Source organism: Gracilinanus agilis, chromosome 3 (genome assembly GCF_016433145.1).
Source record: "Gracilinanus agilis isolate LMUSP501 chromosome 3, AgileGrace, whole genome shotgun sequence".
NCBI classification, from domain to species: domain Eukaryota; kingdom Metazoa; phylum Chordata; class Mammalia; order Didelphimorphia; family Didelphidae; genus Gracilinanus; species Gracilinanus agilis.
This window is the reverse complement of record NC_058132.1, coordinates 481559317-481581885: the sequence shown is the minus strand read 5'-3', so window position 1 is coordinate 481581885 and position 22569 is coordinate 481559317. Positions and strand designations below refer to the sequence as shown.

General features: G+C 35.9%; 1 protein-coding gene across 4 annotated transcripts in view; it reads right to left on the bottom strand.

The window, feature by feature from the left end:
- CYFIP1 (cytoplasmic FMR1 interacting protein 1) overlaps positions 1 to 22569 on the bottom strand; it is a 107964-nt gene that overhangs the window by 22697 nt on the left and 62698 nt on the right. For all 4 annotated transcript variants that reach the window (XM_044670404.1, XM_044670407.1, XM_044670406.1 and 1 more), the window contains one exon: positions 4733 to 4876. In XM_044670404.1, coding sequence (XP_044526339.1) covers positions 4733 to 4876 — 144 coding nt within the window. The remainder of the gene's footprint in view (positions 1 to 4732; positions 4877 to 22569) is intronic.

Genomic DNA, 22569 nt, shown 5'->3' with positions numbered 1-22569 from the left:
GTGTGCTAACTAGGAGAAGAAACAAACCCTTCACCTAAGGAGTTTATATTGCTTCAACTTAAGCCTCAGTTTCTAATTGTTAAAATTCAGATAATATCTATACTACTTCATAATGTCATTTGGAGGAAAGCACTGTTTTAGATATGTTCAAGCACTTAAAAAAGCTCCAAAATTCTGAGAGCAAGAGATCTGCTTTACAGAGTTGAGAGAAGGCTTTGCATGCATACAGACTGCCGAAAGATTGTGCTGAGAATGAACCCCTGGATCAAGACTAGAGACTGGAGGGGAGTATCTAAGTAGCACGCAACTCTCCAAGATCTTGGAGAGAGATAATCACTACAGGGTACCCCCAAAGCGGAAGATGATGTAAGGAATTAAAGCTTCTCTTTAATTAAAACTTCTTTGTTGTTTGTTGTAAAATACTTTGTGTTTTGCTCTTGCTAGTCCCCTATTTAGTCAGCATTTCTGTTTAAAGGGAGAAGACTAAAGATGGGCAGAATTAGGGTTATTCCAAGGGTCTGAAAAATCTTCTAGAGTTATAAATAGTATTGTACAGACAGTAGACAAAACAGCACCATCAAGGGTTCACAATTTAGTCACCGTCAGTTCAAATCTTGTTTCATCAAAAGAAACAAATTTTCAGCAAGCCCTTGTAAAATCACTTTCCTAAAGCCATTAAATCTTGGCATAACTCATTTAAGCCCTATCTCTCTCAGTTTCCTTAACTGTAAAATGACAGAACCTACCTCACAGGGTTGTTGTGAAAATTAAATGAGCTATTTGTAAAGCACTTAACACAATACATGGAACATAGTAGGTGTTTTTTACCAAATATATGTTCTTTTTCCTTCTCTCTTTGATTCTCTTTTCAAACTTCCTTATTAACTGAAGTAATCAAGGACTTCTCTTAGTCTGATCTAAATGAACCTAGTCTTTTTAGGGAAGAGTTCTGTCTGTCAATTATTTCTGGTGGGTAAGCCATAAATTCTACTTTCGCAATTCTTCTTTCTCTCTTGAACCATTGAAATACATCTATCTTTCTTGAGATTCTATTTTATCTAGAAAATCCCACAGGGTCCTGTAGGTGTTGATTAATTTTCTTTTGCCTTGCAATATTGATTCATGGATATCTGGCCATATTTAGAAGACCTAGAGGCCACTTCCCTTTCTGTTATTGACATCAATCAATCAAAACTTACTATGTGCCAAGCACTTCGCTGAGCACTAGGAATACAAAAAAAAAAAAAAAAAAAAAAAAAAAGGAAAAAGACAATCCCTTCCCTCAAGAAGCTTACAATCCAATGGAGACAATAGGCAAACAAATGAATAAAAAGCAAGCTCTCTCTATATAGGATAAATAGGAAATAATTAACGGAAGGCATTAATAATAATAACAACATCATCATTAAGAGGGGTTGGGGAAGGCTTCCTATATAATGTGGTACTTTAGTTAGGACTTAAAGGGAGGTTCAGGAGTTGGAGTAGAGAAAAGAAAGAGTTCCAGGCATGGGGGACAGTCAGAGAGAATACCTAGAGCTAATATTATTTCTACTGATTTCTCTGCTTGTGTTCTAAAATTTTTAATGGAATTTTTTTCCTCTTGAGATATTTGATAATTTTGATATTTTTCCCTTATATGTTTTTCTATTGCTCAATTTCTGACTCTTTCCCCTTTGATAGAAGTTTCTCTGTAGCCTAAATATCAAAACTGTCTCAGTCTCTTCCCAATCTATGGAATCTATATTTTCTAAGTGTCAGTCCCAAATGAATTCCAGAAGGAAAGAATCCAGTGGATCCACCCATATTCTAGTATCCTGCACTAGTTCCCTCTGTTCTTAATTTTTTGGTTGAAGTTTGTTTGCTTGTTTGTTTTTGCACTCCCAGGCAGAATAAGCTTTTGCCTTAAAAACATTTTTTTTCTTAATTTTTTTTTTTTTGCAGGAGGGACTATGGGATAGGACTGAGTCAGTTGCAAGCCTTTGAGTGGCCTGGAGATAGAGCATAATATAAGGTAGAAAGTGGACTTCAATAGGAAGTCACAGACTATGGAGACAGCTGAAATTGTTTTTATCTCCTATGCATAATTCTAATTTTGGAGAGTTTTGAGAGGTGAAAAGAATCAGAGAAATTGTTTAGTCTTTCACTTTGACCCAGATGAATTTCTGATTATGCTTTTGGTAAGAAAAATGTGGAATGTTTTCAGTATAGGCCTTTTTAAAAAAAAATTGAAAGGCTGATAAGATATCTTTTTAAAATTATTTCAAAAGTTTCAGACTAGAATAACCTTTAAATGCTTTTTAAATATTTTTTGAAAGAAGCCTTGATCTGCTTCTGCAAAGTCAAACAAAGAAAATCCTACAAAGCCATTCCAGAAAGCAACCTAAAAAAGTAAAGTAAAAACAGATTTAATAGCCAATACAACAAAGTCAATTTAGCCACAGCAACTTTATTTCATTTTTCATATGGGCCTACCCTGTACTGCCTTTCTAAAAAGAAGCCTTTTGGCTTCCAGTAGACAAAAAAAAAAAAAAAAGAAATCTACACACTTCTTCACACAGGAAATGCATCCTCCAAATTCATGTTTCAAAGGACTAAGAACTTGGAAGCTTTGGATGTTAGCTAACCTGGAAAGAGTTGAATGAACTGCTTCACAATAAAGTAAACAGAACCAAAGGAACAATATATGCTACAACAGCATTGTTCAAACAAACTTTGAAGAACTTAAGATCTTTGATAAATGCAATGATCCATGATGATTCCAGAAATCCAATGATGAAGAATGCTACCCATCTCCTGTCAGAGAGAGGATGGAACGAGATGCAGAATCTTTGGATATGGCCAATACAGGAATTTGCTTTGCATGATTTTTCTTTTTATTATAAATGTTTTGTTTTTCTAATCTTTTCTTTTTTTTATTAAGGGGAGGATAAAAATTTATTTAAAAAATAATAATAAATTAAGGGGAGGAAAGAAGAAAATATTCATTGAAAAATAATAAAACAATTTAGAAAAAGAAACATAGGAGAACCAGATTAACTTGATGAAGTTTAAGAGATGAGGCCACTGTTTAAGACTTTGATGAGGGAAGGACTTTATCTGAGGCTCCTCAATAGGGATGAACATCCTCAGAGATTGTGAAGTTCCAGCACTGAGGATGATTTAATTAGGTGAGATCATTGCAAGGTACACGTGGATGCTTTTAATAGGGCCTCTAGAAGGGAGCAGGGCTGTGATCCAGCAGAATCACTCACAGACCAGATGTAAGATCTTTGTAAAGCCTGCCCTCATGGTCCCTAACACAATAGCTAGGGTCAGGAAATGGCCTATCTCTCGGCTGGAGAAATGGCAGCTGTAAGAAAGATGCTCTACATCCTCATCCTTCTGCAGAAGTGTCAAGAATTTCTGGAATTAGGACTGATCACTTACACTTGATAACGAGTCAGGGGACTGGGCTAGGAGCAGAGACACAAAGCTAGGACTTCATACTCATCACTACTGTGAAATATTCAGACCACGAAGTTGTTTATCTCCTATGCATAATTCTAATTTTGGAGAGTTTTGAGAGGTGTAAAGGACAGAGAAATTGTCTAGCCTTTCACTTTGACCCAGGTGAGTTTCTGATTATGCTTTTGGTAAGAATAAATGTGGAATGTTTTCAGTATATGGTTTCAAATTTGTATACGTCGTGGCAATATAAACTAGAGGGAAAGGAGAGTAAATGGATTATCTGGGCTCCTGTGAACCTTTTGCATTCTGGCACAAAATACAAGCTGTCCTAAATCTGTCATGCATTGTTATCCTCAGTTTCCATGAGAGCTGGAGACCTTTTATACACATGAACATAGTTAAAATTCTGAAGTTCCAAGGAAATCTGTGTATAGGCAAAAAGAACAAAAGAAATATGATTGAGAAGCCTCCCAAGACTGAATTCCTTCCGTATAATCCTATACTTAAGACCAGTGATTCCCAAAGTGGGCACCACCACCCCCTTGTGGGCACTGCAGCAATCCAGGGGAGCAGTGATAACCACAGGTGCATTTATCTTTCCTATTAATTGCTATTAAAATTTAAAAAACATTAATTTCCAGGGGGCTAAGTAATATTTTTTCTGGAAAGGGGGCAGTAGGCCAAAAAAGCTTGGCAACTACTGCTTAAGACCCTTGACCATGGTTATACTTGCAAATTGGAATTTATATAAAAGTGCTCCCTTCCCTCTCACTGACCCATATCAGTTGGAAATCCAAGTCACATGAGAGAAGAAAAAGAGGGGGTAGGGGTTTTCTAAAACTGACCTGTTTCAAATTATATTTCCGTTTCCTCATCAATTATTTTTGTACAATCATTTCTTAGTAGTTTTTTATTTTTAAAATTCAACCCAACAATCAAAAGGATAAATCACTTTTATATTTGTTATAGTATCTTTCTTTTTGAGCAACAGAAGGTGTGTGTGTGTGTGTGTGTGTGTGTGTGTGTGTGTGTGTGTGTGTGTGTAAAAACCAGACAAATCAATAAAAATAGCCTGGAACCATTCCTTCTTGGATTTAACGGAGAAGATGGGTGGCAGACATCCCAACAGGAGTTAAGAGAGTGATAAGGCTAAATTTAATCCACTCTTTTAAAAAACAATAACATCATCAGATTTATTTGCAAAACAGGATTATTTGGCCTACATGAATTAAAATGTCCAGATGAAAGAAAAATAGATGGGAGAAATATAAACTTGTAAACTTACCAGGCTCTTGACAACCTTCAGTAACTCCTCCATGACCACAGCAATGCCCTGATAGCCAAGAAGTCTGCAGATGACTTTAAAATGTGGAGGACCCACAAAGTTTCTGTAGTTGCTGTAAATGCTGGAGTAGGCCAAGTTCAAAGCCTAGGGAACAGGAGAAAAAGAGAAGGAAAGGGAAAAAAATTCATTATGAAAAACATCATGGCTTAACATTCAGTGAAAACAAGAGTCAGATGTACATCTCTTAATTAACAAGAAAAAAATCTAAATGCAAGACTGTTAATATATATATAAAATATACAGCACAGATATAAAATAAATCCTAAGAGACTGCTTTAAAAAGTGTCTCCAAATTTCTTATAAAAAGGAACAAAATGTTTTAGGCATAGATTCCCAAAGTAGAATTGAAGATAAATGTTTTTGGAATATTTTCATTTAAAATAAATTAAAATGGTTTCTGTTTAAAGTGAAAAATTGGAATACGGTAAATAGCTTGGGGATGGGGATAAGGATTTAGAGGTAGACAGCTTCATATTTTTCATCTCCTATACTTCCTCTGAGTGTTGAACTCCCTTCTTACCTTCTCTAAATAGTTACCTTTGACTCCCTTTGACTCTTCCTAGACTTGAATTTCTAGTTCCAATTAAAAGCTTATTTAATTATTTGGTGTTAATTGGCTGATCAAATCACTTGAATAGCAAACAGGAGAGACCTAATTCTTGTCCACAAGGATCAGGAAGTGAAATAAAGACTTCAAGAACACACTTTTCAAGTCTTATAATTCCAGAAAACTGGATTGACACTACTACGATTCTCACACTATGAACATGACATCACAATCATATTTCCCTAAAAACATTGGTTACTGAAGAATTCAAACATTCCTTGGGCCAAAAGTAAGTTCAACAGGGAGGGAAAATGGAAGTATCAATTATTTCAAAACCAGTATTAGGGTCAAAATTGAAGTCACAGGGCTTTCTGATTAATCAGCTTATAAAATATTAAACAATCATACAGGTATATGCAAATGAACCGATCTCAATGCCAAGAAACTTTGCTACACAAGCCAGATCCAGAATAGTGCAAATAATTGTTGATGGAGTTGTGAACTTATCCAAGCATTCTGGAGGGCAATTTGGAATTATGCTAAAAGGCCTATAAAACGTTGCATATAGCCTTTGATTCAGTAATACTACTGGTTCTGTTTCTGAAAGAAATTTTAAAAAGTGGGGGTAACCTACTTGTACAAACATATTTATGGCTTCTCTTTTTGAGGTGGCAAAGAATTAGAAATTGAGGGGACTGCCATCATTTGGAGAATGGCTAAACAAGTGGTAGATGATGGTGATGGAATACTACTGTGCTGTAAGAAAAAGCTGGAAAGATCGATATGAACTGATGCAGAAGAAAATATGCAAACCCAAGAGAACTTTGCATACAGTAAAGGCAATATTGTATGATGACCAACTGTGAAAGACTTCTATAATGATCTAAGACTATTCTGAAGGACTGAAGACAAAGAATGCTCCAGAGAAAGAATTGTTGGAGTCAAATACAGATCAAAGGACATCTTTCATTTTAGTTTCTTTGTGTTCTTATTCAGGGGTTTTGGTTTTATTTGAGTATTCTCTTACAATAATGAATATGGAAATATGTTTTGCATGATAATACATGTATAACTCGGATCAAATTGCCTACCATCTCTAGGAGAGAGGAAGGTAGAAAGGAAGACGATTTGGATCTTAAAACAACTTCAGAAAATGTGTGTGGAAAATTGTTATTACATGTAATTGGGAAAATAAAATATTTCTTAAAAACACAAATTTTAAAAAAGAATGATACAAAAATAACAGATCCCTTGAAGTAGTTACATATATTTGAATTTGCACTATTTGAAATTGTAAATATATGGAATATAATCTAGTCCAATGGAAATATACAGTACAAAGTCAAATAGTGTGACTGTTTCAGGGGGTTTTATTATTCACATTAATTCCACTAATATTAGTACCAACACTGGCTGCTCACATTTATGTAGTATTATTTGCAGCTATGGAAACTGCTTCAGAGGGAAGAAGCAACCTATTCAAGTCTGAGAGCCAGTAAAATTAAAAACTGGGATTAAAGTCTGGAAATCCTGATAACCAAATCTTGTGTCCTTCCTTCCAGACCAGGGTTCTTAATCTGGAATTTATAGATCTTTGCGAAAGGGTTCTATGAATTAGGATGAGAAGAATTACAACTTGATTCTCACTAAATTCTGAATAAAACTTAGCATTTCCTTCAATAATTTAAAAGCATTATCATGAGGAGGGGTCCATAAGCTAATGGTCCATGTCAAAGACCCACGATTTACAAGGAACTCCTTCTCTATACCTATCAGTGAATAGCACTGGCCTGCCAATCTGTGGCTTTCAGATGGCTTTGAAGAAATAAGGGATACCTGAGGGCAAATTAATTCAGGATCATACTTGGGCAGGTAACATGCAGTTTTCTAGACTTAAAAGTTAAAGACATCTCTAATAGGCTTCCACCAACATGGTTGTCAATAAATCACATCAAGTAATCAGGGATTAAAATGGAATAGTGTTATTTCTAGGCTTTCCAAATTCATGAATCTCAAGGAGCAAGGTTAGCAGCAGTTTATATAAAACAGAGAAATTCCAGGTGGTTGTTTGGGTCAAGCATGGAGGCAAAAAGGAGGCTAGGCCTCCTTAGATCACATTGACTTTAATAATTTTTTTTAAATCTCAGGCCACACATTAAGCTTTTTTTTTTAAATCAAAAATAGTTGTCTTTTAGGTTTTTCTTATGTTTAGTTTTAGTTAATTCCTAACACCTATAAAAATATACCATAACTCTTAAAATATTCAGTCCTACCAGAATTTTACCCTTAACAATACAGACCAAAAAATTTCATTCTGGGAACATCTATGTCTAAAAGAAGGCACAGACTGACTAGTGTGGGTGTTTGCTCTTGCATCAGGCCAAGAGAGTATCTGATGCTGGCACCATCTTTGTATAGCTTCTTATATGAAGGGGAAAATAACCATAGAAACATATTAGAGTCAGATTGCTACTAGTTTGCAAATTTAAGAATTTGGCCTTGATTTAAAAGTATAGCAAGAGCACAAATGAAAATGGTTTTTGGAAGATTGAAACTACTAACGTGTGCCCACAGAATTGACCAGTCTGCCCTTTTAATTTAACACAAGTAATCAAATTGGCTTTCTATTTGTCTGGCACAAATCACGTCTAAATGGTTGTGCCAGGATGGCCACAGGAAAACATTCTGAGAAAAAATAAAGTCTCCCTCCCTAGAAGGACACAAGAACACTGGGATCTATTCATGCCATGCTTTCATTTGGGAGTTGCAAAAGTACCCAAAATCAGAAGCATAGAATCTCAAAAGGGTTGGAAGTGACCCTAAAGACCTTCATATCCAACCTGTGCTTCCCTTCTTATAAGCACAAAAAAAGGTCCCCTTCAAAAAACACCTGATAAAAAGTTATCAGGAGCAGCTGGGTGGCTCAGTGGACAGAGAGCCAAGTCTGGAAATGGGAGGTCCTACATTCAAACCTCAGACACTTCCTAGCTGTGAGTCCCTGGTCTCTTAACCCCCCAGTTTACCTAGTCCTTATCACTCTTCTGCCTAAATCAATATTTAGTATTGATTCTAAGTCAGAAGGCAAGAATTTCTTAAAAAAAAAAAAATCACCCAGTCTTTGCTGGAAGACTTCCAGTGATGAGGAGCTCACACAAAATGTCAGAAGTTTTTCTCCCTGCAATAAAACCTAAATTGGATTTTGGCCTCTACTACCCACTTTTCCTAGTTTTGCCCTCTTGGTTCAAGCAGAATCACCTAATTCCTTTTCTTGTGAAAGATCTTTAAATATACAGAGACAACAATCCTGTCACCATTACACCTTCTCTTTATGGAGCTAAATATTCCCCTTCTTTAAGACTGATCCTTTGCACCAGCTAGGTGGCTCAGTGGATTGAGAGCCAGGTTTAGGGATGGGAGGTCTTGGATTCAGATCTGGTCTCAGACCCTTCCTAGCTGTGTGACCCTGGGCAAGTCACTTAACCCCCATTGCCTAGCCCTTACCACTCTTCTGCCTTGGAACCAATATACAGTATTATTTCCAAGTTGGAAGATGAGGGTTAACAAAACAACAACCTGATGCTTATTTGGCATGAGCTTAATCCTTTCCAAATCTTGGTTGTGCATACTCCTCCCTCCCCTTTTATGCCTCAACCATCTCCTGTTTATCAATGTCTATCATAATGAGCCAGAATGGAAAACAGGATTCCAGATAGGGTTTCATCACAGAAAAAGTACACTGGACTGTCCCCTCCTTAATCTTGGACATGAGACTTCCTTAAAAAATAAAAAGGTATCTCTTAATTTGCTTAAATGGTAGATATGCCACATTCCTAACTCACAATGTCTTGAAGTCCATTAAACTCTCTGGCTCTTTTTCAGACAATCTGCTGTCTTACCCATCTCACCCTATCTTGTACTGGTGAGGATGATTTTTAGAACAAGTGCGAACCTTTACATCTATTTCATCCGATTTTGTCCAATAGTCTGGTCTGCTGAGATCCATTTGAATACTGACTTGGCTTTCATCTCACACATCAGCTCTTTTCTTCAGCTTTGAGTATGAATCCTGCCTTATGTGATGGTTAAATCACTCAAACTTTTAAAGCCTCCATTTCCTCATAAGGAGGACCCTTGTGCTAGCTTGGAGGATTCCCAGGATTCTTGTAAGGAAATAACTTTGCAGCTAAGTGGTCCAGTGGATAGAATATTGGGCAAGAAATCAGCCACAAACTCTTACCAGAGGTGTGAACTTGGTGAAGTCACTTAATGTGTCTGCCTCAGTTTTCTTGATTGTAAAATAGGACAATAACACTCCTACTTTATTTAGCATAATCCCTTTGCACATAGTAAGCACAAAACAAGTATGACTAAATGCTTGTTTCCTTCTTGCCCTCCTTTGTAAAATTTTAAATGCTATTTCAGATTAGAAGTATTAATATTCTCATCCTCAACTTGGTTAATGGCATGCATACTTGCTCCAGATCACTGATGCAAATGCTAAATTATATAGGGCTAAGGATAGATATACTAGGGAGACTGTTTCAGATAGTACTGAATTCTTTGGGTCTTTCTGCTTGTTCACTTCCAAATCCATCTATTTGTACTACTGACTAACCCCCTTCTCACCATCTTTTCAAAAAGAATAGTACAAGAGGGGGTAGCTAAGTGACTCAGTGGATTGAGAGTCAGGCCTTGAAAGGAGAGATCTTGGGTTCAAAACTAGTCTCAGATACTTCCTAGCTGTGTGACCCTGGGCAAGTCACTTAACCCCTATTGCCTGGTCCATACTGTTCTTCTGCCTTAGAACCAATACATAAAATTGATTCTGGGCCAGAAGGTAAGGGTCAAAAAAAAATAGTACAAGAGATTTTGTCAAATGCTTTGAAATTATATTTCAAATATCTTGGTGACTATCAAAAAAGGAAATAAAGTTAGTCTATCAAGTCCTGTTCTGACTCTGTGATCACTGCTTTCTTCTCTAGATATTCATCAACCACTCCTTTAATAGTGTTCTAGAGTTTTTCCAGAAAGGAAAGAGGATACACATTTTAAAACACCTATGTGCCAAGTACTTTACAAACATCATCATTTGATCTAGAAGTCAATGCCAAGTTCAGATATTAAAAAGAGCTTTAAAAAGTCATAGAAGATGAGGAAGGGGACTGGGCAAGGAACCTGTAATAATAAGAAGCCATCTGCCTCCAAATCTTATGGGACTATGCTATGGTTTTATATGTCATCCTCTGTTACTCTCCTTGCTTCCATCTTCTGCACTTATCTTTTAAAACCAAAGTTGGCTGAATTCTGTTCATCAACTCCTGTCTCTTTAGATGACTTTCCTTTTTCTCCTTACAGCAACTGTTTCCCTTAGAATTCTAGTTCTTGGGGTCCTAGTTGTTCTTTCTTGGTACTTTCTGAAATCTGCTTTTTAAAATCTACAGTGCACATCAGACCAATTTCTTGCTTTCCTCTCTTTTTCTATTAAAAATTCTAAAAGGATGTGTTTGTTTATAGCCTTTTAGGTTCTGATCATTGATACTGCAATAATCTGGCTGTTCATAAAATCAGATTCAAAATAAAATTTCCCCTTTGTTATTTCCTATACCTTTTGAAAGAAATAATTATCATTAAGGCTACAAATCTGAAATCTGCTTTTTTTTAGGGCTAAGGCAAGATGGTGGCTAAGTCTACATATTATTCGCTGCTCTGCTTATGGCAGAGGGGGAGTTCCAGTAGACATCTGAATAACTGAAGGCCCCTAATCACTATCATTTCATAGCTTTGTGCCATGCTTGTAATGCTTTCAAAATTCATCTATTTTCTCTTTCAGTCCAGGCAGTCTGTGGTACACTCTGTTGACAATACTTCTGTTTCTTAGTGTTTTTCTCCACTTTGGTGCCCTTCACCATGCTAAAATCCTCTAGTTCTTGAATTTTTCCTCATCAATATAATAGAGCTCCTCGACATTTAATACTACTTGTTCCCTTTTCCCCATCCTGTTCTTTTGAATTAGGTACCCTTCTAGATCCATATTCTGGGTATGTATCTTAGCCAAAGTCACAGTAAGGCCTGTGAGTTTTAATTTCCTTTCTTGCACAGGATCACTAATAAATGTTGTTTGTTAGACATACTTGCATTTTATTATTGGTTCCTTTCTTAGCTTTCACTCATCTGTCCTGAATGTCTGGATGTTCTGACCAGTCTTCTTTCTACATTATACATATGTATACATAAAGTATACATTATACTTTGCTACTGGAAGAATATATGCTAATCTCTACTTGGATGGCAGCTCCTATGACTGATATATATGTGGGCAAAAACAAGATGCTTCATAGCCACAAGAGGCTTAAAATTCTAGAAATGATAACTGGAGAATGAAAGTAAAATGCTTTCCATGGTATAAAGCACCACAAAATAAATGCATTAGTTTTGTTTTTAAATTTGCAGATGACACAAAGTTGAGATGGACAGCTAACAGACTGGATGACAGGATCAGTATTAAAAAAGACTTCATCAGACTAAACTTTAACAATAAGACATCTCATTTAAAACAAAATTTAAAGATAAAGCTCTTTTGTTAAGATTTGCAAGACACAAGACATATCAGAACTCCATTCCTGGACAGAAACTTGTCACTCCTAAATTTTAAGTTGTAGTCCAGAAATTCAAGCCCTATTCTCAAACACCAGTTTTTTTTTAAACTAGCTACTTGTTTCTCAGAGTTGTCTTTTCTTCATGAATCTACTGCTATTTGACAAGGGCTAACACTCATGCCCTTAAGATCTCAATTTGTTTGCCAGAAACTCTGTATCTTTAGCAGTGCTTTCTAGATATCTTCTGGCTGTGTCCATACAGAACTACTTATTTAGTGTCCTTAAACTTAGTGCCAGTACTTTGAGTGCAAATGGTCCCATTTCTATGTTGTAAACATATTTTGTTTGTTTTTAAAAACCCTTACCTTCCATCTTGGAGTCAATATTGTGTATTGGCTCCAAGGCAGAAGAATGGTAAGGGATAGGCAATGGGGGTTAAGTGACTTGCCCAGGGTCACACAGCTAGGAAGTGTCTGAGGTCAGATTTGTGTAAATATATTTTAAAAATTACTCACGATTAAACAGTGATTTAAGATTTATAAAGTTCTTTTTTTTTTCCAACAGTCTTGGAGAGTAGTTAAAAAATCATTCCTGTTTTATGGGAAGATCCGGGTGAGTGGACTTGCCCATAGCCATGCAACTATTATATGCAGAAGCCAGGAACCCATATTTCCTAAACCCAAGTTCTTCTACTCTCTCTTTCAGGTCTATACTTGCATAGCTATTTCAAACTACTGTATCTATGCAGAATGTGACACTTAATAGCCACAAGGAGATTGAAATTACAGGATTGGTGTTTAGAGAATGTTTACAAAAATACTTTTCATTCTGTAAAGCATTATAAAATATAAGCTAGTTTTATTTTCAAATTAGAAGATGACACAAAGTTGGGACAGATAGCTGACAAAGGATGACAGGATCAGAATCCCAAAATATCAAGTGAGACTAAAAACAATGAGCTAAATCTAGTAAAATGAAATTCAATTGGCATAAATGTCATCTTACACTTGGGTTCGAAATCAGCCATAAATTTGTAATATGGGAGGCATTGTTAAGTATCAATCTGAAAAAGATCTGGGGGTTTTAGGAGGCTGCAGGAAAAGGCATGTTTGCAGGAACAAAGGGATCATAATCCCCCGATAATCTGTCCTGGTCAGCTCGCATCGAGGGTGCTGTGTTCAGTTCTGAAAGTTAATGTTTTAGCAAAGACACTAAGGAGGAGAGCATTCAGGAGAGGATGAGAAGGTTTGAGTTCACGGCATGTGAGGCTCAGGTGAAGAAACTAGGGATGTTAAGTCTGGAGAAGAGAAGACTCAGGGGAAACACAGTAGTTGTTCTGATTCTAGAAATTATGTGGAACAAAAGAAAACTTGGAATGTTTTGTTGTCCACAGAGATATAATTTAATCTATATGGGGAATTTTGTTATGTACTGCTGACTGTGCTGCACTTTGATTATTACACAATGGAAACTATGTGCAACACTATATGCTATTACTTTCACAAATTGTAACCGTAACACATTTCAAGATTATGAGAAACTACATATAACAGGACCCTGGAAAACGGCAAAGGTCCTTGAGTAGAACATGAGCGATGATTGGAATACTAAATTTTATTTTATTTTTTTAAATTTCAATATATTTATTTTATTTGAATTTATATATTTTATTGTGTTTTAAAATGTTATTCTTTTTTATTTTATTTTTAAAATTTTTATTTTGAATATTTTCCCACAGTTACATATTTTATGTTCTTTCCCTCTTCTCCAAACCCCTCCACTCCCTGCATAGCCAATGCACAATTCCACTGTGTTTTACATGTATCATTAATCAAGACCTAATTCCATATTATTGATACTTGGACTAGTTATTGTTTAGTGTCTACATCCCCAATATTATCCCCATCAGCCCATGTGTTCAAGCAGTTGTTTTTCTTCTGTTTTTCCTCCCACAGTTCTTCCTCTGAAAGTGGCTAGTTTTCTTTCTCATAAGTCCCTCAGCCTTGCTCTGGATCCTTGCATTGCTGCTATGGAATACTAAATTTTAAACACCACTGCTTAGAGAAAGCCACAAATTGAAAATGTTTTATATAATGGAGCTGGAAAGGTGGGTTTGATGAGAAATGAAGCACTCTAAAAAAGAGAAGCTGAGAACTGAGAGTTTAAAAGAGCAAAAATAAGACTAATTAAATGAATAAATTATGAAAATAAAATTCAAATTCATCATTAGTGCCGTTCTTAAAACAATGTTTCTCTGTCAGTTTCAGAGAGTTGAACCAAACCACTGGAATTGCATTAAATTACTGGACATTAAAGAAAATATTAATTTTAAAGATTGAATCACAATTCATGGTAGTTTTTAAAATAGTCTAGTGAGAAAATGCATTTTGAGCAAAATGTCTTAATAAGAAATAAATTATTCTATCAACTGAATTATTGTTTTAGTCAGTCCAAAGCTGTGGTCAGCAGCAGTGGAAGAGGGATGAAGGATGGAGGAAGGGTCTATGAAAAATGCAAGATTTGCTGGTTAAGGGGGCAGCTGGGTAGCTCAGTGGATTTAGAGCCAGGCCTAGAGACAAGAGGTCCTAGGTTCAAATCTGGCCTCAGACACTTCCCAGCTGTGTGACCCTGGTCAAGTCCCTTGACCCCCATTGCCTACCCTTACCGCTCTTCTGCCTTGGAGCTAATACACAGTATTGACTCCAAGACGGAAGGTGAGGGTTTTATTTAAAAAAAAAAAAAAAAAAAAAAAAAAAAAAAAGATTTGCTGGTTAAGATTTAACAAGTCATCAAGAACTCGATACAGTTCTTTGAAAGTAAGGTAAAAGATAAAAGAGGACAGATTCATTTTTTTTTTCATTACACACACCTCAGTTACCAGTTACCATGGGAGCTGTGTTGGTGAACCTATGGAACACGTGCCGGGATGTGGGGGGGGGGGGGTGGCTCCTCTCTCCCCCTCCCCACATGTGCCTGAGGACATTCCTCCCATTACACACCCCTCTGCTCAGCAGCCCAATGGGAGTGCTTCCTCCCTCCCCTGTCTGGGGTAAGGTGTGGGGTTCACATGTGGCACGAGAGTTGCAGGTTGAGCACTTGGTCTGCAAAAGGTTCATCATCACTACCACAGAGCATAGCACCTGGCACACACAGTAAGGACTTAATATTTGACTGATTCTAAAGTGGCAGGGATGGGAGAGTCTCATATCTGGGGAAATATTCTCTACCAATACTGACCATGTAAAAGGGATTCACCTTTCTCCCTAATGGATATAAAACTACAGTTGGGAATATTCCAATATGATACAGAGTAATCTTTCAATATAATTTTATGTTTTTTACTTTCATTCATTTGGTTCTTCTAGATACTGGTCTTGCCTTTTCAATCCAGTAGAAACCCCAAAATAAATTTTTTTACAAAAATAATTCCTAATATGAGCTATAGTGTATCTTAATCCTATAGAATTCTGTTGAAAACAAATTTAAGCATAGAATATAGTCACATATAATGCTCTTAAAATGGCAAAACTCACTTTTCTTCTTTAATATTAAAATTTAGTTGGCATAATGCTCTTGGATTTTAAAAAGAATAAATATGTATATTAATATTCCTTATGAGTATTTTGCTTAAATGTCATATGCACAAAACAGCAGGAGAATAGCCTAACCAAAAATGTTGGCTCAAACTATGAGAAGGAATTATCAAATCAGAAATGCTATAAATTAAGTTAAGAGGCTGAATCTGGCTACAAGAAAATTAAGGCTGGTTTCATCAAGAATCTGACTCCTTTAAAAAATAAAAGTCCTACATAAGCCCTCTTGCCACCACACACACACACACATACAGACACACACACACTCACTCACTCTCTCTCTCTCTCTCTCTCTCTCTCTCTCTCTCTCTCTCTGCTGCTGCTGCTGCTGCTGCTGCTGATGTCACTGAAAGTGCTAACATTTTTCATTCAGAGCATCACTGAACCAAGCTACACAATGTAATACTCAAAGAAGCAGGGAGCTGTCCAAGAAGTAACAAGAAAATGTCATCGTTTTGTGGTGCTGGGGGAGAGGGATGTATCTCATGATAACTACAGCAACTAGACTACTTAGGAACTACGTGCTTACAGATGAATACAAGTAAAGGACAGAGAAACAGTGTTACCTGGCATCCCTGGGGGGAAAAAATGTGTCAGGCAACATGAACTCAGTCTCCAGAGCCTGTAAAGATGATGATGGGCATATAGGACTTTAAGAAGAAATCTTCCCTGGCATCAGGGCCACAGAAAAACTAATCTTTGCTTCACTTTCAAAAAAAGCAAATGCTGAAAGAAGTCTTTTTCAAAAGCACTGGATCCTATTAAGGTGAGTACTGTTATTTTTATTCAAATCCCTAGATGGCTTTTTTTAGCATAATTATTTAAAAGACTAGCAATTAACTTTCCACAAACCATTTCCCCAAATAGAAGTTTTAATTACTAAAAACTTTTATAAAACTATGAGCCTCAGTTTTGGAAATAAAGGTAAGAAAATACCATCTTGGTTTTTATAAGGTTCCTTCTACACATCAATTTTTTCCCTCTCCATTTTAATTACTATTATTGAATAAAACTCGCTTCTTTTTCTATACACATTATTTCTACCAAAATAAACAAATCAAAACTCAAAGAAATTAAAAAACCTGAATAATACTGAGTTTCAGGAAAAAAATTTTAACTGTGTGTACAATACATTAGTTTGAAAGGCTAGATCAGATATTTTGAACCTTGGACAGATTTGGGGCTGTGGTATTGGGAAATGCTGTTCATTTGAATGGGAAAAAAGATATTACATCCTTATTTTCATTAACCTTTGGTATCTTTTTTTATCCTATGCATTTTATTTTGTAGCTTTAAAAACATTAGTCTGAAAAGGAGTCCAATTCCAGAAGGATTCTTGCCTGACACCAAAAAGTTTAAGAACTTTTGGTTAGATGTATAAACCTTTTGCTAAATACTAAAGGCTTGCATAAAAACAAACAACCCATTTCCCCCCAAAACTTTCTAGAACCTAGTTCCTATTCTCTTAAAATACCCTAGGGTGCTTTTGTTTGTCAGGAAAAATCACTTTCTTTTCCATCTCTCTCCTTAAATCTGGCTGTCTTTTAGGTTTTAGGGAGAAGGGCCAAGATTGAGTAGAAATATACTTAATTTGTCTATGATGTTCAATTTGGTATATAGCATGCAAAAATACAGTTTAAAATCTTTCCTAAAAAAGGATGTGTAAAATATATATTTGTATGTATGTGCATACATAAATACACATACATACACAGAGTAATTGTTAAAAATGTTTAAATTTCACTAGGACTTTTAGGTTTGAAAAATAATCTTTAAGTGTCTAGTGAATTATTATACACCAAGAAGTATGTTTTGCTCAATTGTCTCATGACCAGAAGCATATACTAAAAAGAATAGAGGGTTTTGTGACCCTCTGAATATTAGCTCAATAAAAGCATTAACCAAATGTCATTACTGAAGTCTTTAATATTAGATTTCTGATCCATGGGCACTGTGCTGCCACATCTGATTTTCTTATAAAAATATTCCTTTTCTTTTGGCATTAATAAATTCTATTACCTTCATTAGTTATCTTTCACTGAGTTCTATGGAAGGAGAACATTTCTCATTTCTTGAATACTACACAGAAAATACTACATAATATTTATTTTCTCATTTTCTGAATATTATAAATTTTATTTTGAATGTTTTGTCATCTATACAAGGAGTTACTTTTTATGTAGAAAAACTGAAACCCAACCATAGTGTGTTCTTGGGGAGGAGAAATGTCAACACCTTGAGGAAATATTTTTTAAAGTTTGTTTTCCTAGTACCATTTCCTCCCCAACAAATAAAATTTAACAGCTACTCACTAAGTTTAGGCGTAAGTTCCTATTAACCCCAAATTATTCATTTTTCAATAGGAAGACACACCAGCAAAACACCTTCAAGTACTGGATACATCCAAAATAAATGTCAAGGAACTAAGTTTCAAGATAAAAATTATTCAATTATATAGATGCTAGGATAATTTTATTTTTCCACTCCAGAATTAAAACATTAATCAAATTGAATTACTCAAATGTATACTATTTCCATTGGGATACTAATTAAAAGATTTATCCTAAATCAAAAGATATTAGTATATCTGTCAAAACAGGTCCAAAATCTATAATCATACTGATATAAAGAATCCCTGATGTATATTTATCAATATATATTAGCAAATATCACATGTTTATACCTGTATTCATCAACTCCAAAAATAAATTGTAATGAACTTCATATGGATTCTAATGGGACTTGAATTCTCACCAAATTAGAAGGTTCTTGCAAATGTAGCAGACTCCTAATTATGTTCAAGAAAGTATAGATGATACAAAAAAATTAATGTAAATTTAGTTCCAGAATTGATATAAAGGTCTTTATGACATATCCCTCATTCCTTACCTTTTCTGTATCTAATCCCAATTTCATCTCATGCTCAGTCTTACTAACAGAGGCATGGAAGGAATGGAGATCAATAAGCCACATTTTGAATAATCAAGTATAAAAATATATTGTTTCCCTTTTTCTTCTGGGGAGGTACATAAAAAATAAACACAGTCAGAATTGTTGCTACTTATATATTCTACTCTTCCTCTTGTGGTAGTGGATGTCTACTACAATTTTATGCTTTAACCAAAATGTACCATTTAGTGAACAGTAAAAAATTTGAGTTCTCTTCCCTTAATTTGATTAGAAAATATATCTCTAGCAAGGTGATTGAAAGACCTGATCTATACATAAAGAAGGATGAGATTTTACAATCAAAAGCAGAATCCATGTCCTCTCATGTTCCTCTGTATTATTTTCAGTTGGACAAATAACCAGGAAGAGGGGAGCTATAGGAACCCTAAAATGAAGAGGAAAAAAAAGCCATGGGATAAAAAAAAAAGTTCCATTATTACAAGATTTAGGAGTTTAAATAAGCCGAGAAGAGTTTCTCTAAAGGTCAACAGATCACAGATCTAGACTTGTTGGATGGGGCTTCTGAGGTCATCTGGTCTAGTCCCATTATTTTTCATTTAAGGAAATGAATGCCTTGTTAAGTTATTAGTCAGAAGGTTCCTTTCCAAAATGAGGTTTGACCCCCAAAGCCTCCAACTCTGAGCTAATCAACAAATATTTATTAAATACCTGCTCTTTTCCAGGCACTGGGTTAGGCACCGAGAATACAAAAACTGAAACATACCCCCACCTGCAAGGAGTTTCCTCTACTACTACGTAGTTCTCAGTTCTTAGCAGCAGCCCATCACAATCTTTCACAAAACAGGAGCTAATAAATGACTGTGCGACTACATGGAGCTATGCCTTAATTTTACATTCCTCTCTTCTGGGCCTCCCTTAGCATCTTCCTATGGCTGATTTTTGCACGACACTGAAAAAAGTTCAGTTCGTTTTTTAAGGCAGAACTTCTTCCTTAAACGTCACCGAAATGGGAGTTGTCGTGCAAAATGTCACCGGGAACACGGCAATGGTGACGTGGCCAGCTGTGGCCAGCTGTGCCGACAGCTTCTACAGTATCATGTACCACCCAAACTGGGACAGTATGCTGTCTGGATACTCAAGGAAGAGTTTTCAGAGGGAAGAGAGGGTACCTGCCAGCCAGTCCTCATTTGTAGTGGAAAATCTAATTCCACTGACCAAGTATATTCTCTGCGTAACCTGCCAATCGGCAAACCCATCCAGTGACCAGTGCAGAATCTTTCAGACGAGGGAACAAGACCCATCATCCGTGAGCAACAGAAAGAAAGACTTCGCCTTGGGGATCTGGCTCACCAGCAGCGTTCTGCTCCTCATTATTGCTGGCATTCTCCTCTACGGATGCCTGAACATATGGTGCCGCAAGAGACAAGAACGGAACGGAGACCTAAATGGAATGCCGGAGCAGAATAAGGGAGAGGGACGTGCGAACAGCAGGGGTACGGAACCAGGTCACCTGGAGAAGTCAAGCCAAATGCTGGTTTCAAACCTTGAAGACCAACCACCCGATGAGGTCCAGCTTGCAATAATAAAAGAAAACCTCTCGACTCACATGGAACCTCCTCTGCTGAAATGCAACCACCAGCAAGTGCTATCTGTGACGGGCCAGCCGCTCCACCTTCCCCAGCTAGGAGGGGGTATAGTTTTGTAGGCAGAGGAGTTGAAGACCCTCGATCAACCATCAAATGATGAGCCCGTATTTATCAAGGGCCAACTATGTGTAAGGCACTAAAAACACACAGAACGGAACCATCCTTACTTCCAATGAGTTTACATTTTAAGTGGGGAAGGCAAAAAAGTACAAAAGAAATCTATACAGCATAAATACAGTGAATAAATCTAACTGTGGGTGTGTGTGTGCATATATATTTGGAGGTTTTTCTTGTACCCCAATTTCTTTAGCTAAAATATGGGGCTGTTATTTATCCCTGACTACGTTAGAAAGTGCGAGAATAAATCAAATAAAAGTAAAACTACTGTGAGATCTTTGGCAGGATGGTGTAACATAAATCCATGCAAGAGATGATTATAGAGTACTTTAAAATGAACCATTAAGAAATAAGAGGTACTCTAAATTCTGTGCCATGAAGGATTTCTAGATGGTTACATCTTTCCATGTATCATTTTTCTTTATAGCCTACACTTTTGTGTCCTGTAATCAAAGAAAAGTTTTTAAAGTAATAGTTTGCTTAATCCAACTGATATATATTTAAATAATATAGAAATACATTGTATTTTATTATAATATATAAATATATTGTATATTATAGACAATATAAATATATTGTATAAAAATATAATGTATATTTAAATAATTTAAATGTATATAATGTATATTTAAATAGCATATAAATGTATATATTATTTAACTATATGATGTATATTTAAATAATTTAAATTTATATGGTGTATATTTAAATAATATATAAATATATTTATATAATGCACATTTAAATTATATATGTATACATTATTTAAATATATATCATGCATATAGATATAGATAATTAAAATTTTTTTTAATTAAAAAAAAAAGCTTTCAAAGTAGCAAAGCCCATTATGCTATTTTGATAAATTTTTAAAAATATGAATGGCAATGGGAGCAAGGGGGGGTGGAGAATCAGAGGTATTTTCTACAAGAAAAACTTGTTAGCTTTTACAGAATTATGTGTCAGTCACTGGTGTCAGGATTCCCTGCACCCCACCAATAACCTGGTACTGAAATGCAAACAACAAACCCATGAAGGCCATTAACAACAGGTCCACCAGAGGCCCACACTCAAAGCTAGCCTTTATGCTGTTGAGTTCTACAAAACCAGGGTTACATTATCTTGTCAGAAAGAGGCAAGAGAATAGGGCTTTAAAGAGAATAATATTATCACCATTATTCACTTGGCTTACAATTTTACAGAACTGGGCTTAGTGCCTCATCTACTAACCAAATAAATTCCTATCCTAGAATGAAATAGGGGATTTCATTTAGAAATCATAAATCCTCCTCTGATTCCTTCTCATGATTTAGGGGTAACTTTGAGATCTCAAAAAGTACATCAGTAAAGCATAAGCTTCTTCAAATCCCACTAGGTTAAAGGGCTCCATGAAGGCCATTAAGTGACATATTATGATCTTCTAAGGATGGAAGGGTAACAACTGAACACAGAGGGAGGGAAACCCACACCAGCGAAATCCTGGATCTTTTGAAATAAGCAAGCAATGAGCAGAAGGGCAATTTGCAACAAATGAAATAAAATTAAGAAATAAAGAGAATATTCCTGAAGACTTAGTCATACTCCATTTAGAAAGAAATCACCTCTTTCTAATGATTCAAAAAAATCACTTTAAATATAATGTTTGTTTCCTGCTAATGAATTTGAGTCTTAGCTGAATGTTTTTATGGCTATTCTAGCTATCCTTAAGAGTTTGATTTCCCCCCTGCTGTAGCTCAATATCCTATGCATCACTGAAAGAAAAAAAAATTAATACAACATAAAAAATCCTCGGTTAATCCAACTGATGTTGCTGAAAACAGTTGGACTGCCCTGCTGTCAGCCAGGAAGATGCAAGAATGAACCACAAAATCAAACAACCAAATGCTTGAAAACAGTAAAAATCAGGAAAATATTGCTTTACAAAGGTGCCAATTTTGGTCTAGGTTGAGTAGAAAAAGTATGGTAGAACTGGATATATTGGAAAGAGGGTGGGAGAGTCCTGAGTTAATGGGTTAATTAGGCAGTTATATGTGCAGTGAATAGAATTGGGGCCTGGAGTTAGGAAGACCTGAATTCAAATCTGGACAAGTGACTTAACTTCCATTTATCTCAGTTTCCTCAATTGTAAAAAGGAGATGATAACAGCAGGGTTGTTGTGAGGATCAAATGAGATATCTGTAAGATGCTTAGTAGAAAGCCTGGTACATAGTAGGAGATACATACAAGCAGAAATACATATATATAAATATATTTTAAACACTATGATGATGATCATGGTGATTAAGATACGTAACCAAAGTCACCGCACTTGGTCAAAGTCTCTGGATCTCAGTTCCCTTCTCTATCAAAGGAGAGCCTGATCTAGGGA